Raw genomic sequence first — 24946 nt, 5'->3', positions numbered from 1 at the left:
CTCGAGGGTGCACTGAGCTCTCACAGGCGTCAGCTGAGCATGGAAACTTCTGTCTGGTTTTCTCTCATTTAACAAACTGAAACGTGCATTTGAGGGCTTGAGAAGAGCCTGATTCACATTTTCTCCCTGGATCTTGGCTAAGTCTTGACTGAACCACTTGTTAAAGTTGTCAGTGGTGAGCGCTCCCGCAAAGGCAGAGTTTCTGCAATAGCACTGAATAGAGTCCCACATTTGTGCCTCTCAAGCTGGGCTGGTGTATGTTTGCTGCAGCCCAGGGTGAATTGCAAGCACATTTTATCATTTGCTGGCTCTCCCTGTCTGAGATCTTAAGCTTTCGGTTTGCAGATTAACTGCCGTGACCTCACAACTCTTCAATTGATGCTATCACTTCAATTGATGCTGTCTGTGGCAGGCTGCTGAGCTTGTGTCGGCTCAGATTTGATGGTACGGCATGGAAAATGACTCATAAAAGGACAGAAGGCAGTGACGAAAGGAGAGACCCTGAAGAGGGTGTGTGTGAGGGTATCTGGGAACAATACAAACACCTCTTTTCATGGTGAGGAGAAGTATGTCCTCCGGGAAGCTGAGTGAACCTCAGCACCACTGTATGCTCACACCATTAAAAACAACTTCATGAGTTGCCTGCCGTCAGATGAGTCCGCAATGAAGCCATCTTAACCACAGTTTAAGCTAATTTGTTTTCCTTTGCAGCTGGGATGAGCCTGAAGATTGCAGACAGTCACGTGCCACAGCCTGAGAGCTGGCAACTTGTTAAAGGCAGTCACTTAATAGTTTTTGATCATGTGGTCAGTACCTGAGAGTCCAGAGAGGAGAGAGGCAGAGAAGGCTATTAAGAGATGACCTAGACCACTAAAGATCCTCTCCTTTTTGTCCAATACCTTGGCTTGCAGGGGTAAATAACTGGTCAAAAGAGAAGGGCAACAAGGATGATCAGAAGTAGGGAGTGGTTTGCATGTGGGGAATAACTGAATAAGCAAGAATTCTTCAGCCTGGAGGGAAGTGATTTGGAGTGTGTGTTGGAGGTCTGAAACTGTGAATGGCCTGGAAAGGATGAATAGGAAGCGACGGTTTGCCACCTCTTCAAATACAAGACTTACAGAACTTGAAATTAAACTAGTAAGGACCAAGTTCAGAACAAACCAAAGGAGGTGGTTCAAACAGTGGGCCCTGGACCTGTGAAACTCCATGCCAAAGCATGCTGTGGACGCAAAAGCTGCATTTGATTTAAATGGGAAACTGGAAAATTATCTTGAATAAAGATCTGTTGAAGATTATTAGATACACTAGCACAAAAGGCTCAGAAATTCCCCTGAATGAAAATAACCAGAGGCTTGGCAACTACTGGGGACACATGTACTCCTGCTATTCTTACACCTTCCTTGGTGCCATAATGCTAGAGTTAAAGGGAAGGAACTGGGATGGATGGACCTTTGATCTGAACCAGTACAGTTGTTTTTATTTGCTATTATACGGGATTTTAAGTGTAATCACAACTGAAGAAACAGAATTTTCAAAGTGTGTTTGTCATGCCCTCTGTTGCTTGATAGCACCTGTAGGGCTAGTACAATCCCACACAAGGTAATTAGACCAACATGATGCATGAACCACATGGATCGTCAGGTGGTAGGGCTAGAAATCCAGGACAGAGTTTTGGTGGCTGGGGAGAGAGATGAGGCAAAGATGCAGAAAACACTGGGAAGAAAACATCTTAACCCAGGGAATAGGTGAGGGTATAAAGATGGGATTTGGAGTGGTGATAGGACCGGGTCAATGGGCACAGAAAAAAAGGACACATCTCAAAAGATGGTGGAACAAGTTGACCTGGAAAGTGGTTATCTTCATTATCAATAACTATTAACCTTTCCCCATGTGCTTTAGCTGTTTACGCCTCCACCAGGAGCCTTCAAGTGGTGCTGGACTTTGCGAAAGCCCATTGCCATGGCATGAATTCCATTACAAGTCCCAATTAAATCTATATATAGTCTTTATAGAGCCTAGGTAATGATCTGTCCCTTGCTTAGCAGGCATGCTTCAGCAACCACGCAGAAACCAGCTGTCATTAAGACTGGGCTGGCTCTGCATTAATTGTGACATGAGGCTCTCTGTTTTGAAGGCTTCTGAGCACAAACATTTAGCCAAACCTCATTTGTTTTACAATTTACAGACTGAAACACTTGATTATGAGATAAAGATTTAGTAGTAAATAAGGCAGGGGGAATCTGAAGGTACCTCTGTCTGGCAAGGAGAAACACAGGTTGAACAACACAGGGACAGTGACTTGGCCAAAACTGATGGCTTACAGGGTGGGTAAGGAGGTGACTGGTTTCATCAAGGTTGGGTAAAATCACTTGGCACTGCCTCCACACCTCTGAACTGGTGAATTGTGTTTGTCTGTCACAAAGGACAAGGCTTCCCACTAAATTTCCTGCCTTGTGCAGAGAATGCATCAATATGCCTGTGGTATGGACTGTTGCTATCCCAGTTAAGGAAATATTTGACATCCACGGTAAAGAAAGACTAGAGTGAATTCAGAGGAATGCTGGATGAGATTAGACACTGAAACTTCTGGACTCGCGGTCTTCATTTTCCAGGTTGCTGGTCATATCATAACAGGATGGCATGTCCGTAACTTGTCTTCAAGCCCTGATGCTTTTGGGAGAAGCGTAATTACAGTGTGGTAGACTTCCTTCAAGAAGGGACAGTACATAGTATGGGCTGAGCAGTTGTGAAGAGGGAACCCGGAAAGCTGCCAAGTCTCTGATAGAAGGACTGAAATGATCTTTGTTATCTTAGTGTCTGTTCCCTTGTGAATAAAGCCTGAACAGAGAGCACGAATGAGCTTGGGCTCGGCAAAGCATGGGGACCGTATTTACAGAGCAGATGGTGAAAGGCATTCATTCAAACATAGCCGGTGTCATAACACGAGGTCTTCTGAGTTCTTGGAACACTTTTATAGCTATGCAACACAGTGGATTTCCTCATCAGTATTCTGGTGATTAAAGAAAATGTGTTTTATATCGTGATTGGTTATTCTGGTGCTATAATTAGGAAGAGGGGAGAACTTAGCACTTTTGAGGTTTGTTTGCAGTGGCAAGAAGATTAGAGGAACAGCAGAGAGTTAAGTTTGTCATTGATGTGGGATTTGACTCATCTAGTGTTAGCTGTGTATGTTGCAAACGTCTCCATCTCGCCTGGTTGTCTAGATGGCTTTGTATTCAATGGAAAGGCATGGGGACATCCAAGGTGCAATTTGTCTCATCCCAGGGGAGACCTCTAGAACAGAGCAAATGAAGCATGCCATGTGAAGTCTACTCTCTCCTTTGTCAGAGCCTGGACTTCTAGCTTAGACTCTGATATTGCAGACATAGATTTGGTGAGAGACAGAGACCATCATTTTTCATAGCTCTGATGCCAGAGCTGTTCCCTGAAAACTGCAGGATTTGTGTTCTTGATGGATCAGAAAATAAGCTTTGCCAAAGTCCAACATGCTCCATGTACAAGATGCCCACTCTGGCTTTTCTGGGCCTACTCTAAAGCAGTGTCCTGCCAAAGGAAGCGTAGGGAGAAGAATTACGCTGCAAGGGTTGTAAACAAAATAGCACTGCTGTAAGAGCACCAACAGAGAGCTCATCGTGAGACTCTCTGATGGGAACTGACATCTCTCAGCGATACCCCAAAGGCTTCTTGGGCTGTTGACACAGAGGCCGTGGGCACCAAATGTTTCTTTATTTCATCTTGCTTTTGCCTTTATCTCCGTCCATGTGCACAGCCCATGGTTGTTGCTGGCGGATGGCTCTGGCAATGCTGTAGGGAATTCTCTCACCAAAGATACACAGGAGAGATCGAGGCAATGAAGGAGAGGGGAGGAGAAGCAGCACAGACACAGCCGTAGGTAGGAAGTGCTTTGTGAACGAGTGTGTTTGGATAGGTAATTTACCCTGCCATGCAGTGGGATATTGACCCCTACTTTAATTATGGTGTCATTTGTGCTTGACAGCTACTGCTGCTTCCAATTAACTCTCCTTAATTAAAGTCTCCATTTTTCCAAGTGTATAAGAATGGATTTACTGGGAAGAGCACTACAATGAAGTGGAAGAGGGTGGGGGTGCCTGATGAGAAATGGCGTTCCCTGTCCCAGTGGAACTGAGGACTCATTTACTGGAATCAAACTCAGATCCTCATCTCTGGCCCCACAGGAGCATCATCCCTCCCACTAGTTTTAAAGCCGACCTATGTGCAAGTGACACCTGTTTATTACTGGTATAAGTAAGATGCGACTCAGCTCTCTGAACTTTTCTTTTGCGATGTTCTCGCCTTTTTGCTGAGTTTTCAGGTGAGGTGGCTGAGGTACAGGAGCTCAAACAAGACGGAGGAATCCATGGTGCTTTGTCCATGAATCAGGCCAAATTAGAGTTAGCATCTTAGTATGCCTTGCACTTAACTAAACATCCTCACTAGTTCTGTTAAGGGTACAGAATCTGGTTCCACCAGTGGTCTCTTAGGTGCTTTTTGTCCTGCCCTATTTAATAAACTGTATTATCATGAATACTCTATTCAAGGCTTTGAAATCAAATAAGCTCCTCTCTTAATCTTCCTGCAGTTTTTCAGGGCTGGCTGAGTCTTGAAAGATAGCAGCATTCACAGAACCCACACGGCTTGACAGAGTCACTGTTCAGTGTTTTGGAAATGTATCTTTTGACTGTTGGGAAGGAAATTGGCTACTTAAGATGCCTTTTTGTACATTTAAATTAACGTAGTCCATCAGACTGAATAAATCCCGCTGCTGTATTAACATCCAATTATAACAGCAGAGATTGAGCAATGATTCACGTTTTTACCAGAATGTTGGCAGTTTAAGGGAAAAAAAGTAATGTATATTGAAATAAAAAAGTCAAAAATGGAAGCCAGAAAATTATGACTGAGCACATAGCAGGAGCTTTTGTGAATATATAATGGCAGAAGCAGGAGCCAAATTTTTAACATGATTAGCTGTTACTGTCTATCAGATCCAAAACCTCAATCATTTTGTTTTAAATGACTTTGTGTAACTCATTCATACTAGAAATAGAGGATGGACGTGAGACTGGGAATTGCACTGCTGAAGAAGCTGCAGTTTGGAATTTAGATTAGATCAGAGGTGAGGATGGCTGCGGTGTTGTGAGAAAAGCCCTGAAGTCATATGTAGCAGGTGAGCTCTGAACTGTACAGCAGTTTGGAGATTTTGTCAGATTTTTCAAGATGTCCTTGTGAGCCAGAAACTCATGAACTATTTTTTTTGGGGACCTCTGAATACACGTGTTGATGAAATTAAATATCTTTTCAAGTCCTACAGCAGCTAAGGCAGCTGGATGGGCTCATCAGTTTCTTGCTGCCCTTGACAAGGACATCAGTTTCACTTACCACTTGTCTGACTCTGGCTCTGGGATTGCATCTCACTCTGGATAGCTGTGAGCTGGGCACAGTCTGGATGGTGAAGCTGCCTGAGAGATACAGGTCTGGGGAACTTGACTTTGCCAGCTACAGGTCCTGACCCTGCAGTTTATTCTATTTAAGGAAGGTGATCGTGGTGAGGCTCCCAGATCTTTCAAAATCCTAATTGTAGAGCAGTGATCTGGGAAATCCTGTGCAGGCTGGCTGCTCTGCAAGTGCTGCGCTGGAGATGAAGCCTCTTGCCCCTCTGGTCTGCTATGGAGAGAGCCATGGAAGCACAGCAGCTTCTAGCTATCCAGCAGGCATGTGGACAAGGACCTGCAGGAACCTTCTCTTCATGTCAGGGAGCCTGGAGCCTAAATACGTTGTGTTTAATAAGTTATTGTTCAACAGTCAGCTCTTTCCTGGACTCCTTGCATGAGTTTGTTCAAATGTCTTAGGCCCATGTCTTCAAAGGCATTTAAATAACACCTGCTTCAACTGGATGAACCCTCACTTTCCACCTCAGATCACGTTGGTAAAATGGGGATATATGCCTCACCTCTTTCTTCTGTAAGCCCTCAAAACAACAACGGTCTCTTCTTACATCAATATGCTGCTTTAGCACAGTGAGCTAAAATACCAGCTCTGCTCTGAGCACTGCAGGAATATAAATGGCTCTAACCTGTCTGGTAGTGCCCTAAAATGGAGAACACCTTGCCTTTTTTAATCCTCTGTCTCCTGAGCCTTTGTTCAGGTTGCTGCAAAATGTTGTGTCGAAGTTCTACCCAGATGAAAAAGCAGTGGTGAGGAGCTTCAGTGAGGCTGGGAAATGATCTTGAAAAGTTTGGTAGACTTTCCAAGGATGGAAGTTGTGTGGGTGGAAGGAACAATCACGGACTAGTTTACAATGGAGATTTCAACCTTCAGTGCTGTCTAGTCTCTTCGTCATTATGAGTAATGTCAAGGCACTGTAATTGGGAGGTTGCATGAACTTTTCTTTTTCGTATATTTTAGGGGCAGCATAAAAGGCTGACTGCTCCCAGGGGGCACGGACAGTTCTCAAAACTTTCGACTTGCAAAGCGGAGCTGAATTAATTACAGCTTACGTTCCAAAGGAAAATAAGAGCTCTGATGTGTCTTATTTGCTTGATGTTCTTTTTCTTTTTAGCTGACGACTCCTAGGCGGCTTTTTTTTTCAGTCGTAGCTCTTTTGTTTTCTGTAGTTTCTTCCTTTATTAATTAGAAGGTCTGACACTACAGCCCAAGACATTTATCAGCATGGTACAATTTTAATTAATTTTGCAATAAAACTACTTAAGGTGAACTCATAAAAGGTCTCCTATAGCAGGAATAGCACACAGCAGTGTGAATGGTGACACAGGATGCCAAACACTCTGGAGAGCTTTGCAGGATGCAGGACGGGGCTTGGTACAAATTCATGTTGCGTAGCTGTGTGTCTTTGGGACAGTGGCATAGACAGGGCGTGTTCCTAAACAATATACAAACTATATCCTATAAGAATGGAGCACCCTAAATACATTGAAAAGACAGCATGTCTGTAAAGAGGAGGATCTGGATTCCCAGTAGGTTCCTGCTGTCTCTGAGAGGAGTTAAGATATCCTTTGATGGCTAATTAAATAATAATAATAATAATAATAATAAACTATAGATAGAGCTTTTTTTCTTTTTGTCTTTTATTATTCTGTTGTTTTCATAGAGATTTGCAAAGAAATTGCAAATTTCAGTCCTCTAGAACTTCTTTCTTTTTCATACATCATAGCCACAAGCGGATTTTGACTTAGACCATTAAAACTCAACATCTTTATATGTCAAAATAGTGCATGTTCTGATCTAAACTTCCTAACCAAGGTTCACTTCTGCGAGGCAGATGTAAACTAGCTCAGAACCCGAGATTCAGAAGGATGTAGACCTCCAGATAATGAGGATAAATGGAGCAGCACCATATGTTAAATCGAGGGTAGTTTGGATAGGAACTTCATACCCAATCCCAGCGGTGTTCACAAGTGTCTACTCATAAAGCGGAGATTACACAACCGATTGCATCTGGATTAAGGAAGGGCAAATCTATAGTCTTTCAGACATGATTTATCTACTGCTTCTACAAGTACTCTTATGTTCGCAGTGGAGACATAGTCAAGCTAGATGTGACCAAGGAGAAATAATTCATAGTACATTTTTCCCAGGTGGAACTAACAGGTGGAAAAGACCAACATAAGAATTGATAGGGTCTCCACCCTTTGATGTCTTTATGTCAAAAGTGTATGTCTTTCTGGAAATTGGACTGTAATGCAACACTGACTATTGGACTCAATATAAGTCCAAGTGGGTGAAATACTGAAGTATACCGAAGTTTAGATTTGATGTACTGTTGATTCCTTCTTGCTCTAATGTCTAAGGATGGTAGAATAATTCATTCATGCCCAAGTGATCTTAACTTTGGAAGTTCTTGATATTTACAGAAGTTTGCATGACTTGCTCCCTGTTTTGATCTTCCCATTTTCATTGCTCTGCGGTCTGCCCTGAATAAGTTCCTATGGTCATGGCTGCAGATTAAATTTGGGAAAGTTCTTTGAACAAAAGTTTACAGCTTCTTTTCTCTTCATCTTTTTTTTTTTTTGACATTTTTTCTTTCTCCATAAAAGCTTTCAGCAGCCATGTTTTGTTTCTCTGGGAGACTTGACACAGGCAATGGTACAAAGGATAAACAAATCCCAACATAATTACATTTGAAGTTTGCTAAAGCTAATGCTAACTGCTACAGGTAAAAATACAGATTTTCAGAGTTTTTGCATAGACTATCTACTACCATGTGAGGTGCCTCTGTAGGGGCTAGGAAGCCAATAACTGATACAAACAGAAAAGATCTTCATAAATACTGTGGAATTTTGTGATTCTTCTTGCTTCCTCTCCCTTCCCTTCTCTAGCCCTCTTTCTTTACACAGATATATTTATAAAAATCTGTTCTTGTTTCATTTACAGACACAATCAGAATGGATCCTAATCTGTCACTTCACAGTTCAAACTCTCTTGCATGCTACACCAAGTAAAAAATTGTCACTAAGATCCAGGTGTATTCTCTTGTCATCTGTCACTAGTAACTGTTCTGCAGTTTATAGCTGGCAGTTCTCAGTAGTGTTTAATCAGGATAATACCACACTATATCATCTGCAGGAATAAACTCTCCCTGCTGACATGAGCTGGGGTGAAGGTACTGGCAATTGGCTGTATATTATAGAAACTCTCTGAAGCTTATTCAATGGAAAAGAGACTACCAGGTTATTGGGCCCAAATTGTATGTTTGGCTTCAAAAGAAGTAAGGGGCTTACAAAACCTAATAGGAATCAAAAGGCTCTGGTCCATGAGACAGGAGGTCAGGCAAGGCAGTCCCTTCTGTCTCTGAGATGTCTGGCTGAAATGCTTTAATTAGAAAGAAAGAAAAAAAAAAAAGAATATAGTAAAACACATTTTTTTTAGCAGTAGATGGGTGTTTGAGGTTCACCTCTGATGCTGCAAAGTCAGGATGACAGCAAGATGATTCAATACCCAGGCTGGCATCCTCATCCCTTTTGTTCTTGGAGCACCTCCTCTGGGTATGGAACCACTCTTGGTTGGAAAAGCACGTGGGCAATAGGGTGCAGAGACACCGTTCTCCTGGGACCGGTGGCAACAGGACACAAAGATATTATGAGACCTTGGCTTCCCCAGGGAGCCAGAGAGTGATGCAGTCAGTAATCAGAACATAGGGGAATGCTGAGAAACAGCGAGTCGCACCTAGAGCAGAAGATCGCACGGGGCAACAGGTTGCTACAGGCCTTCAAGGGACATGAAAGAGACGGCTGTGTTAAGGGCTTGCTGCAGCCGTTCCTGTTTGCGTCTTGGGTGGGAACTGAAGCTGGGCTAGTCCATAACTATTTGGGCTTTATGGAGCAGTAATCTACAGGCAGGCAGACTGTTTTGCTGAATCCTCCTGAAACTGCGAGAGTGAGGTAGTCTGACAATCAAGTGCGTGAGAGATCGTGGGAAAGAGGGGGAGGCCACAGGGGATGCGTTGATCTGAACAGGGTTACACCAGGTTGAACTCTGGAGAAATCTGCAGCTTTATTCAGAGTACACCTTGCTGCACTCCCTCTGCCCCAGGCCTGCTAAGCTCTGCAGGGATGTCCCTGTGGGAGGACGGGCACCAGGAGAAGAGGGTAGGGAGGGTGGCACCCTCACCAAGTCATTAGGGAGGTTGCAGAGCTGTGTGACAAGCCTGACAGCTTCTCCTCTTTCCTCCTGCAGCTCACCCGGGTGCCCGTGGAGTCGTGTAGCCAGTACGAGACCTGCAGCGAGTGCTTGGGCTCAGGTGACCCTCACTGTGGATGGTGTGTGCTTCACAACATGTAAGTACCTGACGGGGTTTGTCACTGTCACATCCCTGCTTCCCCCCAGCCGGGTTCCCTCGTCAGCTGCTATAACGCATGGTAGAGCTGTAAATGGGTGTCTCAAGAAGTATTTTGTGGACAACAAGGGAAGAGAAGGGTAGTAGAGACTTGACAGATCTCAAGCACCTGATCCGCAGTCTGTTGTCTTCACCAAGAGAGCACGTGTCCACTCTGATGTGCTTCGAATCAAACCGTCCTGCCATTCCTCTTCAGGGGACAAATACCTCCTTGTTTGCATTGGTTAAGACAGTTTCACACTCACTAAAAGCCAAGCTCAGAGAAGTGTCTCAACAGCCACAGCTTTCTACCAGAAGCCTGAATCTCTCCTCTTTCACACTTGTTGATTTCCATTGCCCTTTGAGGGGGATCAGCACCCAGGTCCCTGGAAACACCAGGATGTCCAATCCAAGACATATTTCAAGGGCACTTTATGACCTATTACCTCACTGTGGGAAGATGATAACCCTGAAGAAGAGTGTTAGTCATCTCTGGGTCAACTCAACTGTGCTGGCATTGCTTATTTGGCTTATCTGGTCAGGATGCTGAGCAAAGCTGACTGCATCCACACCCTTGGTTTTCTGTATAACAAGCCAAGAAGGGACCTTATCCCACTAGGGAGGTGGTCCTGAGGGGGTTCTGCTCTACTATACCACCCTATCCAAGGACTCTCCAGGAGCTTCAGTTGAGGTGTTCCCAGAACTGGGAGATTAGTATGCTGCCTTTGTCTGGCCCTGGCATTTTTATGGTGGCTTTGATCTTGAAGTTTCCTCCCTGCAGCCCTCACTGCCAGTGATCTCCTGCAGAGAGCCTTCAGCCAAAGCTGCAGAGAGGGAGGTGTCAGGTTGGCTGAGCTCCTGGCTATGAGTGGCAGGGTGATCTCATTTGCCAAGAACCTCTCAACAGAGACAGTGGCTGGAAAGTGCATTGGATATGTCTAACCGTCTCCAGCTGAGTGTGGCTCTGCAGGGTGCTGTCACTCCAAGTCTCAGTGTCCTTGACAGGGATGGATAGTTATTCTGATGGACCCCGCTATTGCAGTGTGTCTGTCTTCTCCCACTGAGTTCACCTCTGAAATTCTTCCCAATTTGTTGCAAGTTGTCCCTATGGAGACAGTGATCCAGTTGTAGTGATCCCTGTTGGTACCTCTCCTTTCTTTAACAGAACAGGGAACAAGTCTGTTCCATATCCCAATCCTTTCTGCAGATGTGGAAGCTCCTTAGACTGTGTAAACCTCAACTGATACCGTGACGGTCTACTTAATTTCAGATCAGACCTAGGTGACTCAGCCCAATTTGTCTAAAAACTTGACTCAGGGTCTGGAATTGTTCAAATGATCCTTGGCAAACCAAGCCTGAGCTGTGGTCTTAGGCATGAACCTGTGCAACTTTCATCCTCAGCGCTGCTGACCTGAGGATATTTTCATTTGAAACCTAGCTCTGATATGCTTTGATCTCGCCTTATCCTGCATCCGTCCCACAGAGCACTGTATGTTTTGCTGTCAATAAAAGGGCAACACACACCGTATGAAAGTATAGGCAAGCATGATGTTGGCCGTTGATTGAACCACAGCAGTTTTAGGGTCAGTGGCAACAAGCAATCAATATACCCAGGAATAAATCTCCCAAAGGAGTGGAAAGGGGCAGAGACAACTGAGTGAAAGAAACATGATGGCTGGTGCAAGCCATCTTGACTAGAACAAGAATCCCACACTCACTCTGTCCTTCTAGGGAAGTTGGGCCTCACAGTCCAGGTATGAGGGACAGAGGGACAGGTCCTCTTCCTTCTGGTCTCTTGACCTTTGTTTCCTCATCCGGTAAAAAACAGAAGTGACTCTTATTTATGTATCCAGGGTCAAAAGAATTAGTTCATTGTGGATTTTTGAAGCAGCTGGAAGGCAAATGTTATAAAATCCCACTCCAAAGTCTTTCCATTCCTCCTGCTTTCCATTGCAGTCAAGAAATCTGGCTTCCAGTTCTAGTTTGGAAGAAGATTTCAGTGCAGCCTCACGTGGTCCTCTCTGGGCCCCAGTTTTTTCATCCTCCAAGATAACCCTGAAAGCAGAAGGGCCATTTAGATCCCATTTGGTAGGGTTTGGCTATGCAGAATATTCAGGATAACAGTGCCATAATGTCAAGGTCCTTATTTCCATTAGACATCAGAACCCCTTAATATCCATTAACAAATTTTCCTCAAGTTCAATGCATTGTCAGTAACTCCTGCACAAAGCTCTCGGGGGAAATGTGTCATAACCATTTCCCCTCATGAGTGCTAAACTTTCTCTCTTCCCTCCCAGTGAGGAGCTCAATGGCTTTACGGTGCACGGCTGAATCCAGCCATGCAGTCGTAGTAGCTGTTTTAGGGAAGGGACAGAGGGGCAGATGGATTGTCCAAGACCTGGCCTGGTAGAGCGGGACCGGAACCCAGATCTCCTGTGGGCAAAGCCCACATCCTTCCCCTCCAGTACAAACCATCAAAAGGGACATTGGTAGGCTGCAAAACAGGTGAAAGCTCCAGATATCTTCCTGATGGCTACAGCATTTGCTTTTTTTGTCTTTCCCATGCTGATTGCTGTTATATTGGGATTCACAGATCAAGGGCTGATATTGGCCCTTCTCCCCAGGCTCCCATTTTCAAGCTGTCCCGATCTCCTGCCACATGAGAGGGCTGGGAGCTAGTGTGATGGTGTCTGGGGACGGCTTTGCATCCAGCGTCTCACGGCTGAGCTGGACTGTCTGTACGGGGGGCGGCGTGCCAGGACTCAGGAATCGATTTCCGTGGCTCCGGTGTCCTAACCTTACACTGAGAAACCTGATGCCGCTGAGAGAGAAAGAGACAGACAGACCCACAGACAGCTGCAGAAGAAAGGAGGGGGGGGGGATTGATTGGCTCCTGCCAGGAGAAGCGGAGAGCCGATATAGAGCAGGTCACTGGAGCTTTTCATCGCCGTATCTCTAGTCCCGATCTTTTCCCCCCTCCCCTTCCCTGCTATAGCTCAGCTCCCCTCCTGGGCTGCGTTCAGGCCTCTTTAGGCTGCGATGAATCATTTAGTTGGTGTAAATTGAAAATGTGGCGCTCGGTTGCTGCATGGGTCTCCAGGGAGGGCCAGGGGCTTTGGTGGGAGCCGGGGGGAGGAACCAGGCTGAAAAGCTAATAGCTGGCACAGAGACACTTGGTGCCTGGGAGAGAAGGCAGCTGGAGCTGCAAGGCCAACCACAAGGTCACAGCGATATCAGGGGCTCAAACCGGGGAGCTGCTGGGGGGGATGAAAGTCTCGGGGTCATGCTTGACACCCCAGCTGCCTGCAGAAAGGATATTTGGGGCTGAATAGCAGCAGCATCCCCTAAAGGCACAGGCACTGCTTTGTAATGGGGAGTTGTACTGACCTCACTGGGTGCAGAAGAGACCTGCCCCAGTCTCCATCATGTTGGCTGCTGCTCCTAGATTGTGCTTGTGTTGCCTCATCTCACCTCCGTGAAGCCTCTCTCTAATTCTGGGATGAGTACTTGAAGAACAAGCACAAGCTGTCCTTAAGGGGTGATGTAGCCACCAGCCTCCTTCAGGTCAGGGATCTGCCCCTGCTGTTAGGGCAACTCATGGCCATGAGGTCATTAGCTACAGCCAGAGAGGAAAATGGTCCCCATTTCAGGGAGGATTTATGATATTTCCAGCTTGAAATGGGACAATTATTTTTTTTAATGTGAATGTGTCCTTTAAAGTCATTTCAGAAGGGGTTAATACAGCTGCTGCAGTTTAGTAATACCAGAATTATTCATTTAGACGTCAGTAGTTCTTACTTGGGAATTTTCTTGTAGCTTTTAGCAAACTGCTTAAAATTTCAAAACAAAAAGCCATCCCAACACGAAGCATTACTTGCTTTGTTTTTTTTTTTTTTTTTTTTTTTTCTGCTTCAAACACAGTAAAATGAAACATTTGGGCATCTGCTGTTTCCCCCCTCCTTCCACCCCTCAGAAGCCTTTACCCACCCTAGAGACTTGACTAAGCAAGCCTTCAGCAAACACTTTTGAATTGGAGGAACTGACATTTGCAGAGTAGGGAAAGGAGGGTTTTGTTGAAGCATCCCTGCCCAGTCGTGCCACGGAGACAGCAGAACCAGGGCATTGGATCAGCTCTCTGCACTCTTGTGCTTGTCTGCAAGGGGCTGCACACGTCCTCTGAGGCCCTTCCAGCAGTACCAACCACCCTCCAGGACCCTTTTGGTCGAGGCATGGCCAAGATCTGTTATCCACAATTTCTCAGGCTGAGCTGGCTGCAGACTACCTGCAAATTTGTGGTGGAGGAGATGGTGTTTATGAGACAGCAGAGAAGCCATATGAAGGCTTTTCTGGAAAAAGACATGTACCCTGGGGTATTTGGGCAGTTGCTCTCCACTGCCTCCTGCTTTACCTCTTTTCCCTGCCTGCCCTGTGGCTGCAGCATGCTTCTGCATCCAGAAGTTAAAATCCTCATTTCTAACACAATATGGAGGGAAACAGCACTTAAACAAGTTGTTTTCTAGGGAGTGAGAGATTAGCATGGAGGAGGAGAGGCTTTTGTTATCCCTCCTCAAACTGATTGCCAGACCAGGAGAAAAAAGAAAAAAAAAAAAACGAAAAAGTAACAAAGTGCAGCTCCTGCTGTCTCGTCTCAGCAGGTAACCTGATGCGATGGTGCTTGCAGAGTCTCATTGATCGTCCCTGGCTTTAACTTTCTTGGTCAAAGTCTTCTGAACCACTAGAGAGTCTCGAGTAACCTAAGCTGCCTATGGATTCTGCAATAAGACCTTTTTTGAAGGGTCTTTTGCTTGCTTGACTTTTTGTCTGATGAAAGACTGAGACTGTCTTTCAGGCTGAGGTTGTCTCTTTATTTCCCCCTTCCTCTCCTCTCTGTCACTTCCCAGTCTTTTTTACCACTTCTGTAGGGGAAGGAGGATATCTCAAATTTGGAACAAGAAAGGGATACTGGGAAGGGCAAGATAGATCAGGCTGCAGGATTCAGCCGGGCCAGATTGTTTTTGGAGGGTGGAATATCACTCTGAGCTCTGACAAATAGTGGAAAGAGTGGGATTTACTGATTTCCTCAGAGGATTTCTGGGAGGTCCGATGGACCTTCAGCTTCCACTGCAAGAAATCAGATCCTGAGCTACCCCTGCTTTGTGCTCCCCATGCTGTTTTGTCCCAAGGTGCAAACTGGAATCCCCTCAGAGTGGCAGCAATTTGCAGGTGCTAATTTTGAAATAAATAAATAAATAATCATTTTGCAATAAAAATAAAATTTTGCATTTGCTTGTTATGATGAATAAATCTGGGCAATCGTCACTGGGACCTTTTCTTTATAGGCGAGACTTTCTGTGTTCTCTCCTGCCTCAACATTATCTTGCAATGGGTCAGCCCTCAGTGCCTTCAAAGACCAGGGAGACCCTCTAGAAAGGTTCATGTCAATTGTACCAGTCTTCTTAAGGCTGGATCAGCTGCATGAACAGTAAATGGCCTCCAACTCAAATCTTGCATTGCCTTGGAAACTTGTAGCTAGCTGGGCTGATATTCCCCCATCAGAGGGGAAGCTCAGAGCAACTGTTATCACTATGTTCAACTACTCCTGTGTGTCTGAGGTATTTGGGGGCATTTCTCATAGCAGTGGAAGGTTTTAGGGTAGAATGAGAGCTGTCAGGTACATGATGGAGAGAAAACCATAAATGATGGGTAAAAAAATATATAAATATATAAATAATAATATATATATATATATATATTTAGGAAGTCTGAAATCTTTCATTTGATTTGAAAGTTTCTAGTTAGTTAACTGGCAGTGTTAGCACTGCCAGTCAGTGGTGGCAAAGGTAGGAGTGAACCAGCTGTCCAGGTGCCTTGTTTCCAAAGAGGTCTTGGTTTGAGTCTTCTCCAGCCACAGCTGACACTCAGACAGCAGTACACATGGCCTGTGAAGCTCTCCATCTGATAGCAAGGGAAAGTGGAGTCATCTTCCCACAATTGGCCTTGGCACGGAATGATTCCCACTTCTTCTCAGGTAGTTACTGAAACTGGAGACGGCATTTTAGCCTTTGCACAGAGGGAAGTGCACAGCAGGGGGGCTCTGCAGAGTGACATTGGCCCATTAAGTATTCTGCATTGAGCCTAAATCATCTTTAATCTGTCTGCTGAGGTATAGCTAAAGTACCCATCATTTCACACCTGGACATTGGCTCTCCTTTGGTACGGAGGAAAGAGCCCCAAATATGACAGCACCGCAATGGCCTTTTGAAGTGAGATAAAAAAGCAAGAGAAAAAAAAAGAAAGCAAGAGGAAATTCTTGGGACAGGGAGCATGCTTTTTGATGGGAATAAAGCCCTGAATGTAACTGAGGCTCTTGGGAATCCCATTTCAGTACAGATGGGTGATGACATTGAGCAAACCGCTCTGAACTGGCCCCACGCCTTTTAGCAGAACAGTCAGTCACCAGTCCCAGAGAGCCGACCCATTGCTGTACCTGCACATCTTGCATCCGGCAGGGTCGGTGCCCTTCCATTCCTTACGTGCCATTGTGTCCCTTTTGGGAGCGCTTTCGTGTCTCCAGTCTAACTAGCAGTGCAGGGCAGAGCTGTGCCCTTCACAGGTTGATTATCTCGGTGGCCGTGCCTGCCTGAGGCAACTCGGGGACAGCACTGGGCACTGCGAACAGTAAGACGCAGGCGTGTGGTAAATGTGTTTTGATAACAACCTTCTTCCTTGATTAGCTTATTTTGCTAGAGGGCAGTAGGGAGGGGCAGGAAGATAATTAGTTTGTGCAGTGGGTTCCAACAGAAGCTTTTTGTCGATGGAGCCATGTGAGTTTGGTGTCCTACTTGGGATTTGTCTCCATCACAGACACAGTCCCTTTGCCAGCTCCTCTCAGGAGAGAGAAGCATTATGAAGAAAGAGGATTTTGAGACCATAGGATTGCATAATGATGGGAACGGAGATGATACCTAGCAGCAAAGCAGTGAGGGGCTGCATGAGCAGCAATAGCAAAGAGGTGCAGTTGCAGGAAAAGACTGAGAGCAGAAATGTTGGCAGCTCAGGTTTATCACTGCAGCAAATTCAGCCTTTGCAGGGAAATATCTGTGGCTTTCCTTCTTTTCTGATGTGAAAGATGGCTACTGTGTGTCATGGGCTAGGAAATAAGTCTCACATGCCAGGGCATGGGATGAGAAAGGGGTCATGGCATTCAGTGGTAACTAGGGACCTTCTACAGGACTTCCTCCTGGGGCCCTGACAGGGGGCACATCCTCATCACCTCAGCATCACCCCTGCTCTAGGACACTACACACCAAACTCAGATGGCTGGTGGATCTGGATATCTCACAGCATATACCTAAGTAACAGCTCAGGAGGGAACAGAGACAGGAAAAAGTTGTATGGCCATCCTGCTCAGCTTAGAAAGCTTGTCAAATATGCACTGGAGCTGAGATCCAAAGTTGCAGGGCTGCCATAGGGAAGGAGTGTACCCTGGCATAGATTATAAAGTTGAGGTTGACAGAGCCAGCAAAAGGACTTAGATATGGAGTAGCAACCTAAGGAGTTAATTCAAGTGCCTAAAGACAGATATATGGAGAAACCTACAAGTAGACTTTGAAATCTAGGTGTTTTAATTTATTAGTTGAATACTATGCAAAAGGCTTGATTCATCTGGCCATCCACAGCTGTTTGCCCCAGGATATCTGAGGAGCTCATGTGGGGCTGGCAAATATGACAAAGAGCCTACTAGAGACCCATTTCCTCTGGAGGATAATATGAGGGCCAGCTGGGGTCCTTAGACCATCTCAAATGATGTTAAACACCTGTGTGTGGGCAGTGAAATGGAGGCTTGTCTGACCCAAAGCCCTGCTCAGAATGTCCTCTCCTCATGAATTCAGAGTCTGACCAAAATCCAAGTCTCGGTTTTGCAACTTAAGCTAGTCGCAGTCCTCACTAGAATTTTAAATTCCTCTATGGCCCTAATTTGCAGCAAGACTGGGCTGTTTCCTGCAAGGTTGTGCCATGCCCAGAGTGGACTCAGCAAGTGTGGTGATAGATGGCTAGTTTGGGAACCTCAGTCTCGCTCACTGTGTTGTTTGCAGGGAATTGCTCTCTTTCTTGCCGTCAGACATTCCCTGGTGTCTCTGCAGCTAATGATCTGCCAATGAGGGAAAATGGCATGGCAGATGAGTTCTACCAGGGCGAGGGCATGCCTGCCTTCGACTGTGCTTCTCCTCTGGTGTTTCATCATCTTGATAGTGCCGAACTCATGATAGATCTCAGAAAGTAATGGAGGGGATCAGAAAGCTCTTTTTCCTAAGGAAAAGCAGAGGGATCCTTTAAGGTATGTCTTATATCTGGATTCATATTCTCCATGAGTCTTTTGCACGTACACACACCCCTACTCATAAGCACAATCCATTCTGCGTTGCACACTCCCCCTTTCTGCAGTTTGCCATCACATTAGGAGACCTGCCACCAAATATTCTCGTGTGCTCTCTCTGTCTTCCACCAACACACATGTCTCCAGCCCCTAATTCTCCCTTTTGCTCCCACACCCCTCTGCATTCTTTCCCCCAAGCAGGTCTGCAGAGGCGGTGCTCTGGTCCTTTCCTGGCCAACTTCTGCACCAGGGATATCTTATCATTCCATCCTGTAACATCTGGTCCAAGGGATGGAGGCAAGCTGTGTGAGCTGATCATTTCATCCTGATGTTGGGATTTTGGCGGGGGATACTTCTTGCTCTGCTAGGAACATAGTCCTTTCCTCCTCTCCCTGAAAATATACAGACCTCTTTCATTTGGGGACTGGATCTCAGCAACTAATCGTTGTGCCTTCTTTAACATCTCATCCTCCATTGCTTTCTACTTCAAGTTTGTCCTCCAGCAGCTTTTGAATAACACAACATCAAGGGCAAGAACCATCTACCAAGAAAGGCACAGATGTTTTAACTCAGTTTCTACTTGCTGTGAATGATGGTAGCCAGATAGAGGCCTGATCTCTGGCCCTGAGGGGAGATATAGAAGTCCATCCCTCATGTTCACCATAACAGTCACATAAAATATCTTTGAAATGAACCCTGCCAGGTCCTCCTGGTAGTGCAGAGTGAGCCCTTGGTGATAGCAGACTGTAGCTCTCTGCTGAGCTCCCTTCCCCAGTGCAGCCAGCCACATACAGAGAAGAAAAGAGGAGGAAAAGTGCGTTGACATGACTGTGGGTATCTGAGAGATGAGTGGCAGATCTGGAAATGGAATAATGTCCCTTGTCTACCCTCCCAGTGCTTCATAGATTGGACCAAATTAATTTCTGCCAAGGGTAATAGTACATTTTTAATAGAGCCCTGTCCCTGGAGACAGATCTAGGCTGAGCTGTCTAACAGGGCTGGCTGCAAGGAACCAGAAGGTTCAAAGAAAACATTTATTCTTCCCATCCTCCCCCAAGGGAGACCCCATTCACACTGATGAACAGACATATGGGCTGGGCCATACACTCTTCTGTCACTAGCTATGTGCGTCCTTATGCACCGTCGGTACCTGGGGCAGTCCTGCTGTGAGCGCACATGGCTGGGTCATGCAATACAGCATACACCAGCCCTTGGCAAGAGGGAGAAGGGCAGGTTTCTGACGATCTTCCTGCACCATCTAGGAAGTTGTGTCACCAACTGGCAAGCCTTTTTGTTGACTATCTTGTAGCAAAGACTGGAGGGAAAGTCGGGGCAGAGAAATGTGTTGAGGAAGAGCAGCAATGCTGAAAGGTCTGCAGGGACAGAGTGGAGGAGTTGGAGGATGAGTCTGTCTAACCTGGCTAAAGGGATTTGAGTGGCTGTGAGCACCATGAGAAAGCTGGAATTGGGGTAGGCTGAAGGTCTGAGGCAGTGTTGCAAGACATTCCCAGCTTTAGCGAAATGAACAGGAATGAAGGCAAAATATTCAGCCAACTTCAGTCAAGCTGTGGGATATTTCTGACAAGGAGAAAGTAGTTTTGAACCTCTTGGTACATTTAGAAATGGGTGCCAGGATAATACAGTAGTTAAAGCTTTTTTCTTCAGGCAAGGGAGATCAGTATTAATTTACCTGCTCTGCTACAAATATCTTTTATGATCTTGGACAAGATATTTAGGATGGGATTTATCTCATCTACAGCTAGGTTCCTTGTCCAGGCTCCCTCAGCAGCCAAGAGAGGGACTTTCATTTATTCCACCATGGAAGTGTTTTAGGTAGTGGGGGCAAATACCCTCTGGGAGTGCCAGTTTCTCTTACTAGCCATTGGGGAAAGCTAAATGATCATGTCAAACTTAAAGCCTAATTTACAGATGACTCCCATCCTTAATTTCCCTGTGTCTCAACCTCTTATCTTTAAGAAGGGGTAACAGATCTGTTCTCCCTGGCAGGGGACAGTGAGGTCCAATGTGTTTAAGCTCCTTGGGCTATGAATAAGTTGCAGAAGTCCTGTAGGGAGGTAGGGTTTGGTGACTGCAGGCTTCCAGATAGTGCTGACTATACAGCTCAAAGATAATTATTTCATCTCACAAGTAGCTCAGGAAGTTTTTGGGTTGCTTAACACAGGAGGAACAGCAGCAGATATGGCCAGATGGAAACATTTGTGTAATTCCTTGCTTAACCCACTGAACATACCCAAACCACCCTTTGTCCTTGTCTGGCTGTTAAAGGAGCATTGGTACCAGAAGGGTTAAGGCAGGCAGGACAGAGAGAAATGGATCAGCCACCCCCTGTGTCTTGCTTCCCCCTCCCATGTCTCATTCCCAATGCCTCCTGCCCCTCTGGCCTCAGGCAGAAGAGGAGATCTACATTTTAATTGAGACACGTTAAGAAAATAATCGCAATATAGCTCACCCATGCCTGGAAGGCTTCTCCCTTGTTAGCTCACTGCAGATGCTGAGCCCAGGTTGGGGGGTGGTGGTGGTGATGGTGGGCAGGGAGGGGGTTGTGTGGCTGTTTCTCTCCTGTCTCTAGCCCTGTTTGATTCCTAGGTCTGGGGAGGAAAGCAGAGGGCTGGAGCTGTCCGGATAAAGTAGAGCAGAAAGTGGTAAGGCCTCACTGAGGTCTTCTCCCCCCTTGCAAGTAACAGCGGCATGCAAAACCCAGCCATGGTGTGTGCCAAGCCATGCATGGTATCAGAGCTCCTGGCAGCCTTGGCCCTTGAGGAAGGGCTCCTCAGGGAACCAGGTCTTTGTGGGGAGGCTTTTCCCCCTTTTCTAGACAGTGCAGCACTCTGATCTCTCCCCACCCTCTAGTCCCCAGGAGCAGGAGTGGGAAGGAGGCTGAGGTGCTTCAGATGTTTGCAATGCAGCCTTGCCTGCAGGTCATCAAGAAGGAAAGTGGGGTGAAGGGGGGCCTATTTAGTCTCCCACTTGCATTAATAGGGCCCCACTCTCGTGACTTAAGGTCTAGGTGTGGAGATGACCAAAGGGAAAGCAGACTCCTTGTGCTTCATTGCAGAGCTGGAAGGAGGTTTAAGCAGTTTCCTCTTGTGCCCTGCCCATGTGTGACCCTCCTGATAACTGTGCTCTCACAGCTTAGAGGATGCTGCGCTGGATCCTGCCCTCTCCGTATTAGCTGGATCTCACTCACTGGTGGTTTTATCATCAGCCCAGAAACTAGCTGAAGGCCACTATTTTCTCTCAGTGTGAGAGTCCTTAGACCCTCAGCGGAGACCGCAGACCTTTCCTAGTGTGGTAGAGAGACAGGAGCCCCTGCGAGCCTTCCCTTCACTCTGAGCTGGGACCTGGCAATGAGACACCCACTTGGCAGGCACGTTTTTGCCAGTCAACCCTGCCAAATGAGCACTACCTTCTTTTGTGCAGAGCGAGGGGGCAGGATTTTAGTTCAGATAGCATCTTCCTATTTTGCTTGCTCATCGTCTCTGTGAGCGTTGCCTGGCCTGATAAGATGCTATCAGAACTGAACATCTCTGTTGGAGACAGCGAGAGAGATGGCTCAGCCAGCAGTGGCTTTTCTTGACCCTTCACAGGCTTCCTGAGCCTCTAAGAGTCAGCCAGTTAATAATGGCAGGAGGATGACTTTGGGAGGGCTGCCAAGATCTTTAGCTCTGTGCTATTCTCAGGGAGAAAGGAAATTGCAGACGTGGATGACAGTGAACCAACCTGATTGCTTCCTCATTTTCACCTGTCATCCCCAGCCCCAATCCTGAAAACAAGCCTGCAAGTAGCTGATTGTATGTGGAACCTTGGAAAGTTGAATGACATTTTTTCACCTTAAATCTATTGCCTTGTGTAAGTTCTTTCCAGGTATGGATCTGAATTCTGCAACCTCTCTTAGAGTACTCCTAGGTATGAACACAGTTTTCTACACAGTGGGGACTTAAGCCTTACTGGTATTAGGGCAACAGTGATTCTCTGTTCTCTATTTTGCTTTCTGCTCTAAGGACCAAGGGCATAAAATTGACCTTGAAATTCCCTCCCGGCTTTAATTAATGGAGGATCTACAGGGGCTGGTGAGAAAGGAAGGAGAGCAGACCCATGGCATAAGCTCATCTGGCTGCTTGACAAGACATCATTCAACAGCCTTTTGAGCTTCTCAGGAACATCAGTCCAGTTACTGAGTGTTGTACTTAATCTAGCGATTGCGATGAGTAGGGGAGGACAGTCTTCCCCGCTGCCCCATTCCAAGTTAAAAATTAAGAGGAGAAGTAAATGTTTTGACTTCTCACTTTGCTTGGATATTTAGGGAATTTACTACTACTACTACTATATATATATCTATACACACACACACACACACACACACACACACACACACATATATACATATAAAAACCCTTAAAAGTGAAAAAATGTATAGCATGAATGATAGCAAAATCAATTAATACTAACAGTATCTATTAAACATATCAGACTCTGTAGCTTTATGGGAGTACGCTGCTACTCTGATATGATCATGACATCATTAACATGATATAAAGGACCAAAAAAATCAACAGCTTGCTGAAGACCAAAATTAAGGCCAAGCAGTGTTATAGTATATCTTTAAATATCTGAAACAGCAACTTGTCTCTTTCATGTTAGAGCTATTTGCAGCTGAAACATCTATCAGAAAGTAGACTGGAATTTGCTGGCCCGACTGTCGCTTTCCTGCAGCTACCCCCTTGGGATACTTGGCATGAGGGTTGGCTCGCGTTTCCAAACAGTCCGGACACAAACAGAGCAGAAAATCTGATCAGGGCATAACCCTGGAGGGACTCCAGAGAAGGCAGAGGGTCTTTGCAATAGGTAGCCAGACAGATCATGACAGATCCCATAGGGCACCTAGACAGACTTCAACGGGAGGAGTCCAGGGTCCTGGTCCATAGAGCCTATATCTGTAGTAGTAAATTAAGCAGCTCCAGGGAATGCTATTAGACACTGGAACACAATTACCTACGCTGTAAAATTTTTAAAATATAGTTTGGCTTGGGCTAACTATTGCTCCTTCAAACAATTCCTGGACGTGGTTTGGGAATTAAATGGGTCAGGGAGGATTTCCATTAGGTGTTTTGGAAGTTAATAGCATTTCATAGCATGAATGTGACCAGACCACGTCATTTGGCCCCAGGATCAGAGAATGTTTCCTGGTATTGTTTGAAACACTAATGGGGTGCAGCCACAGCTTCCATTTGCAAAGAGAGAGTAAGAGGGAAATCCTGGAGGAAAGGCATAAGCTGTTAGATAACAGGCTAAAGACCAGGACTTCTAGTGGAGCATTTTCTGAAACCAATCACAGAGACAAAGTCTCAGCGCACAGTTTTAGAAAATGGAGTAGCAAGAGTTTATGAGGAACATGGAAACCTTTTGGAAGAGAGGGAGCCTACAAAGGATGAAACCTGACTGCTGCCAGTTAAATAAAAAATAGGCTGGGGGGAGGTTTTGAAAGTTGAAACTGGTTGAAAGCTGACAGTTTGGTTTGGCACATCCTCTAAAAGTGAAATCATAATAAGTCTTTATCCTTGAAAATTGGTTGAGTTGGAACTTGATAAAATGAAGGTAGGAAACAGCAAAAATCAGCCTCAACAAATGTCCTTTTTAATCAAGGCACATGAAAATGGTCAAACCAGACCAAAATCAGATATATAGTTGCTCCTATGCACATGCAAGTACTCTGCTTTAAATGAAGATACTTGTATAATGGTCATTCCTCAAAATCGATAGAAGAAAGCCAATCTGTGCCATAAATTACACAGAAACAATAGGAAGTGCCAAAATGGTGAAGAAAAGGAATCTTATATTAAAGAAAATTTAAAGTCAAAGAAAGAAAATAGGGTGAATCTGTACCTAAGTAACAAGGTATCCCTGGAGATGTTAGGGCTCTTCTGTTAAACACTTGATCAAGATGGTGAAAATGATTGCGACATACTGAGAGAAAGCCGAAAGGTTGCGAGAGCAGAAAATGCAGTGATGAGAGACTTCAAGTATCCTCATATACATGGAGCAAATGTCGCAGCTCTTGGCGCTCGTATCCTGTGAACTCACTAAAAGAGAAGCAAGCCTTGATTTAGTCTCCCAGACCTCACAGGATCTGTTTCAAGGTATAGTTATCAAAGCATTTCTCTATAACAGTGACCACAATGTATTCAAATTCAGCACCCTATGGAAGCAAAAAGCAAGAAAAGAAAATTACAATGAGGTTCAACTTCAAAACAGGAACAACAGAAAAATGAGGAAGCTTGTTAAAAAGAGCAGCCACATGGCTAAAGTACTTTGTGGTATCCTGGAGACTGCATAATAAGACATCATATAAGAGGCTTATTGTAAAGTTATATGCCCAATGAAAAAAAGACCTGAAAGACTGTAAAAGGAATGGGAAAAAAAAACCCAAAAAACAGCTTGCTTAAAAAGCAAGGTAAAGAGACACTATTCAAAACGGAAGTTGCATTCAAAGGAAAAAAAATAATAAAAAGATCACTAACTCTATCATGTGAATTTCAAAACAATCATACAGCAACCCAAATAGGAAACACATTGCTAGCCTCATAAAAATGGATACTAAAAACTTAACAAGGTTCCCTCTGAAGTTTACTTTCTTTAAAGAGCACATGTTGGAGGAACTGTCTGACAGTTAAGAC

At 45.3% G+C, this 24946-nt stretch overlaps 1 protein-coding gene across 1 annotated transcript in view; it reads left to right on the top strand.

Annotated features, from left to right (window-relative positions):
* PLXNA4 (plexin A4) overlaps positions 1 to 24946 on the top strand; it is a 466063-nt gene that overhangs the window by 299928 nt on the left and 141189 nt on the right. The window contains exon 6 of the mRNA XM_067317539.1: positions 9736 to 9836. Coding sequence (XP_067173640.1) covers positions 9736 to 9836 — 101 coding nt within the window. The remainder of the gene's footprint in view (positions 1 to 9735; positions 9837 to 24946) is intronic.

This window comes from Apteryx mantelli, chromosome 1 (assembly GCF_036417845.1).
Source record: "Apteryx mantelli isolate bAptMan1 chromosome 1, bAptMan1.hap1, whole genome shotgun sequence".
Classification (NCBI taxonomy): Eukaryota; Metazoa; Chordata; class Aves; order Apterygiformes; family Apterygidae; genus Apteryx; species Apteryx mantelli.
Note: the sequence above shows the minus strand (reverse complement) of the source record. Positions and strands in the feature narration are given on the sequence as shown.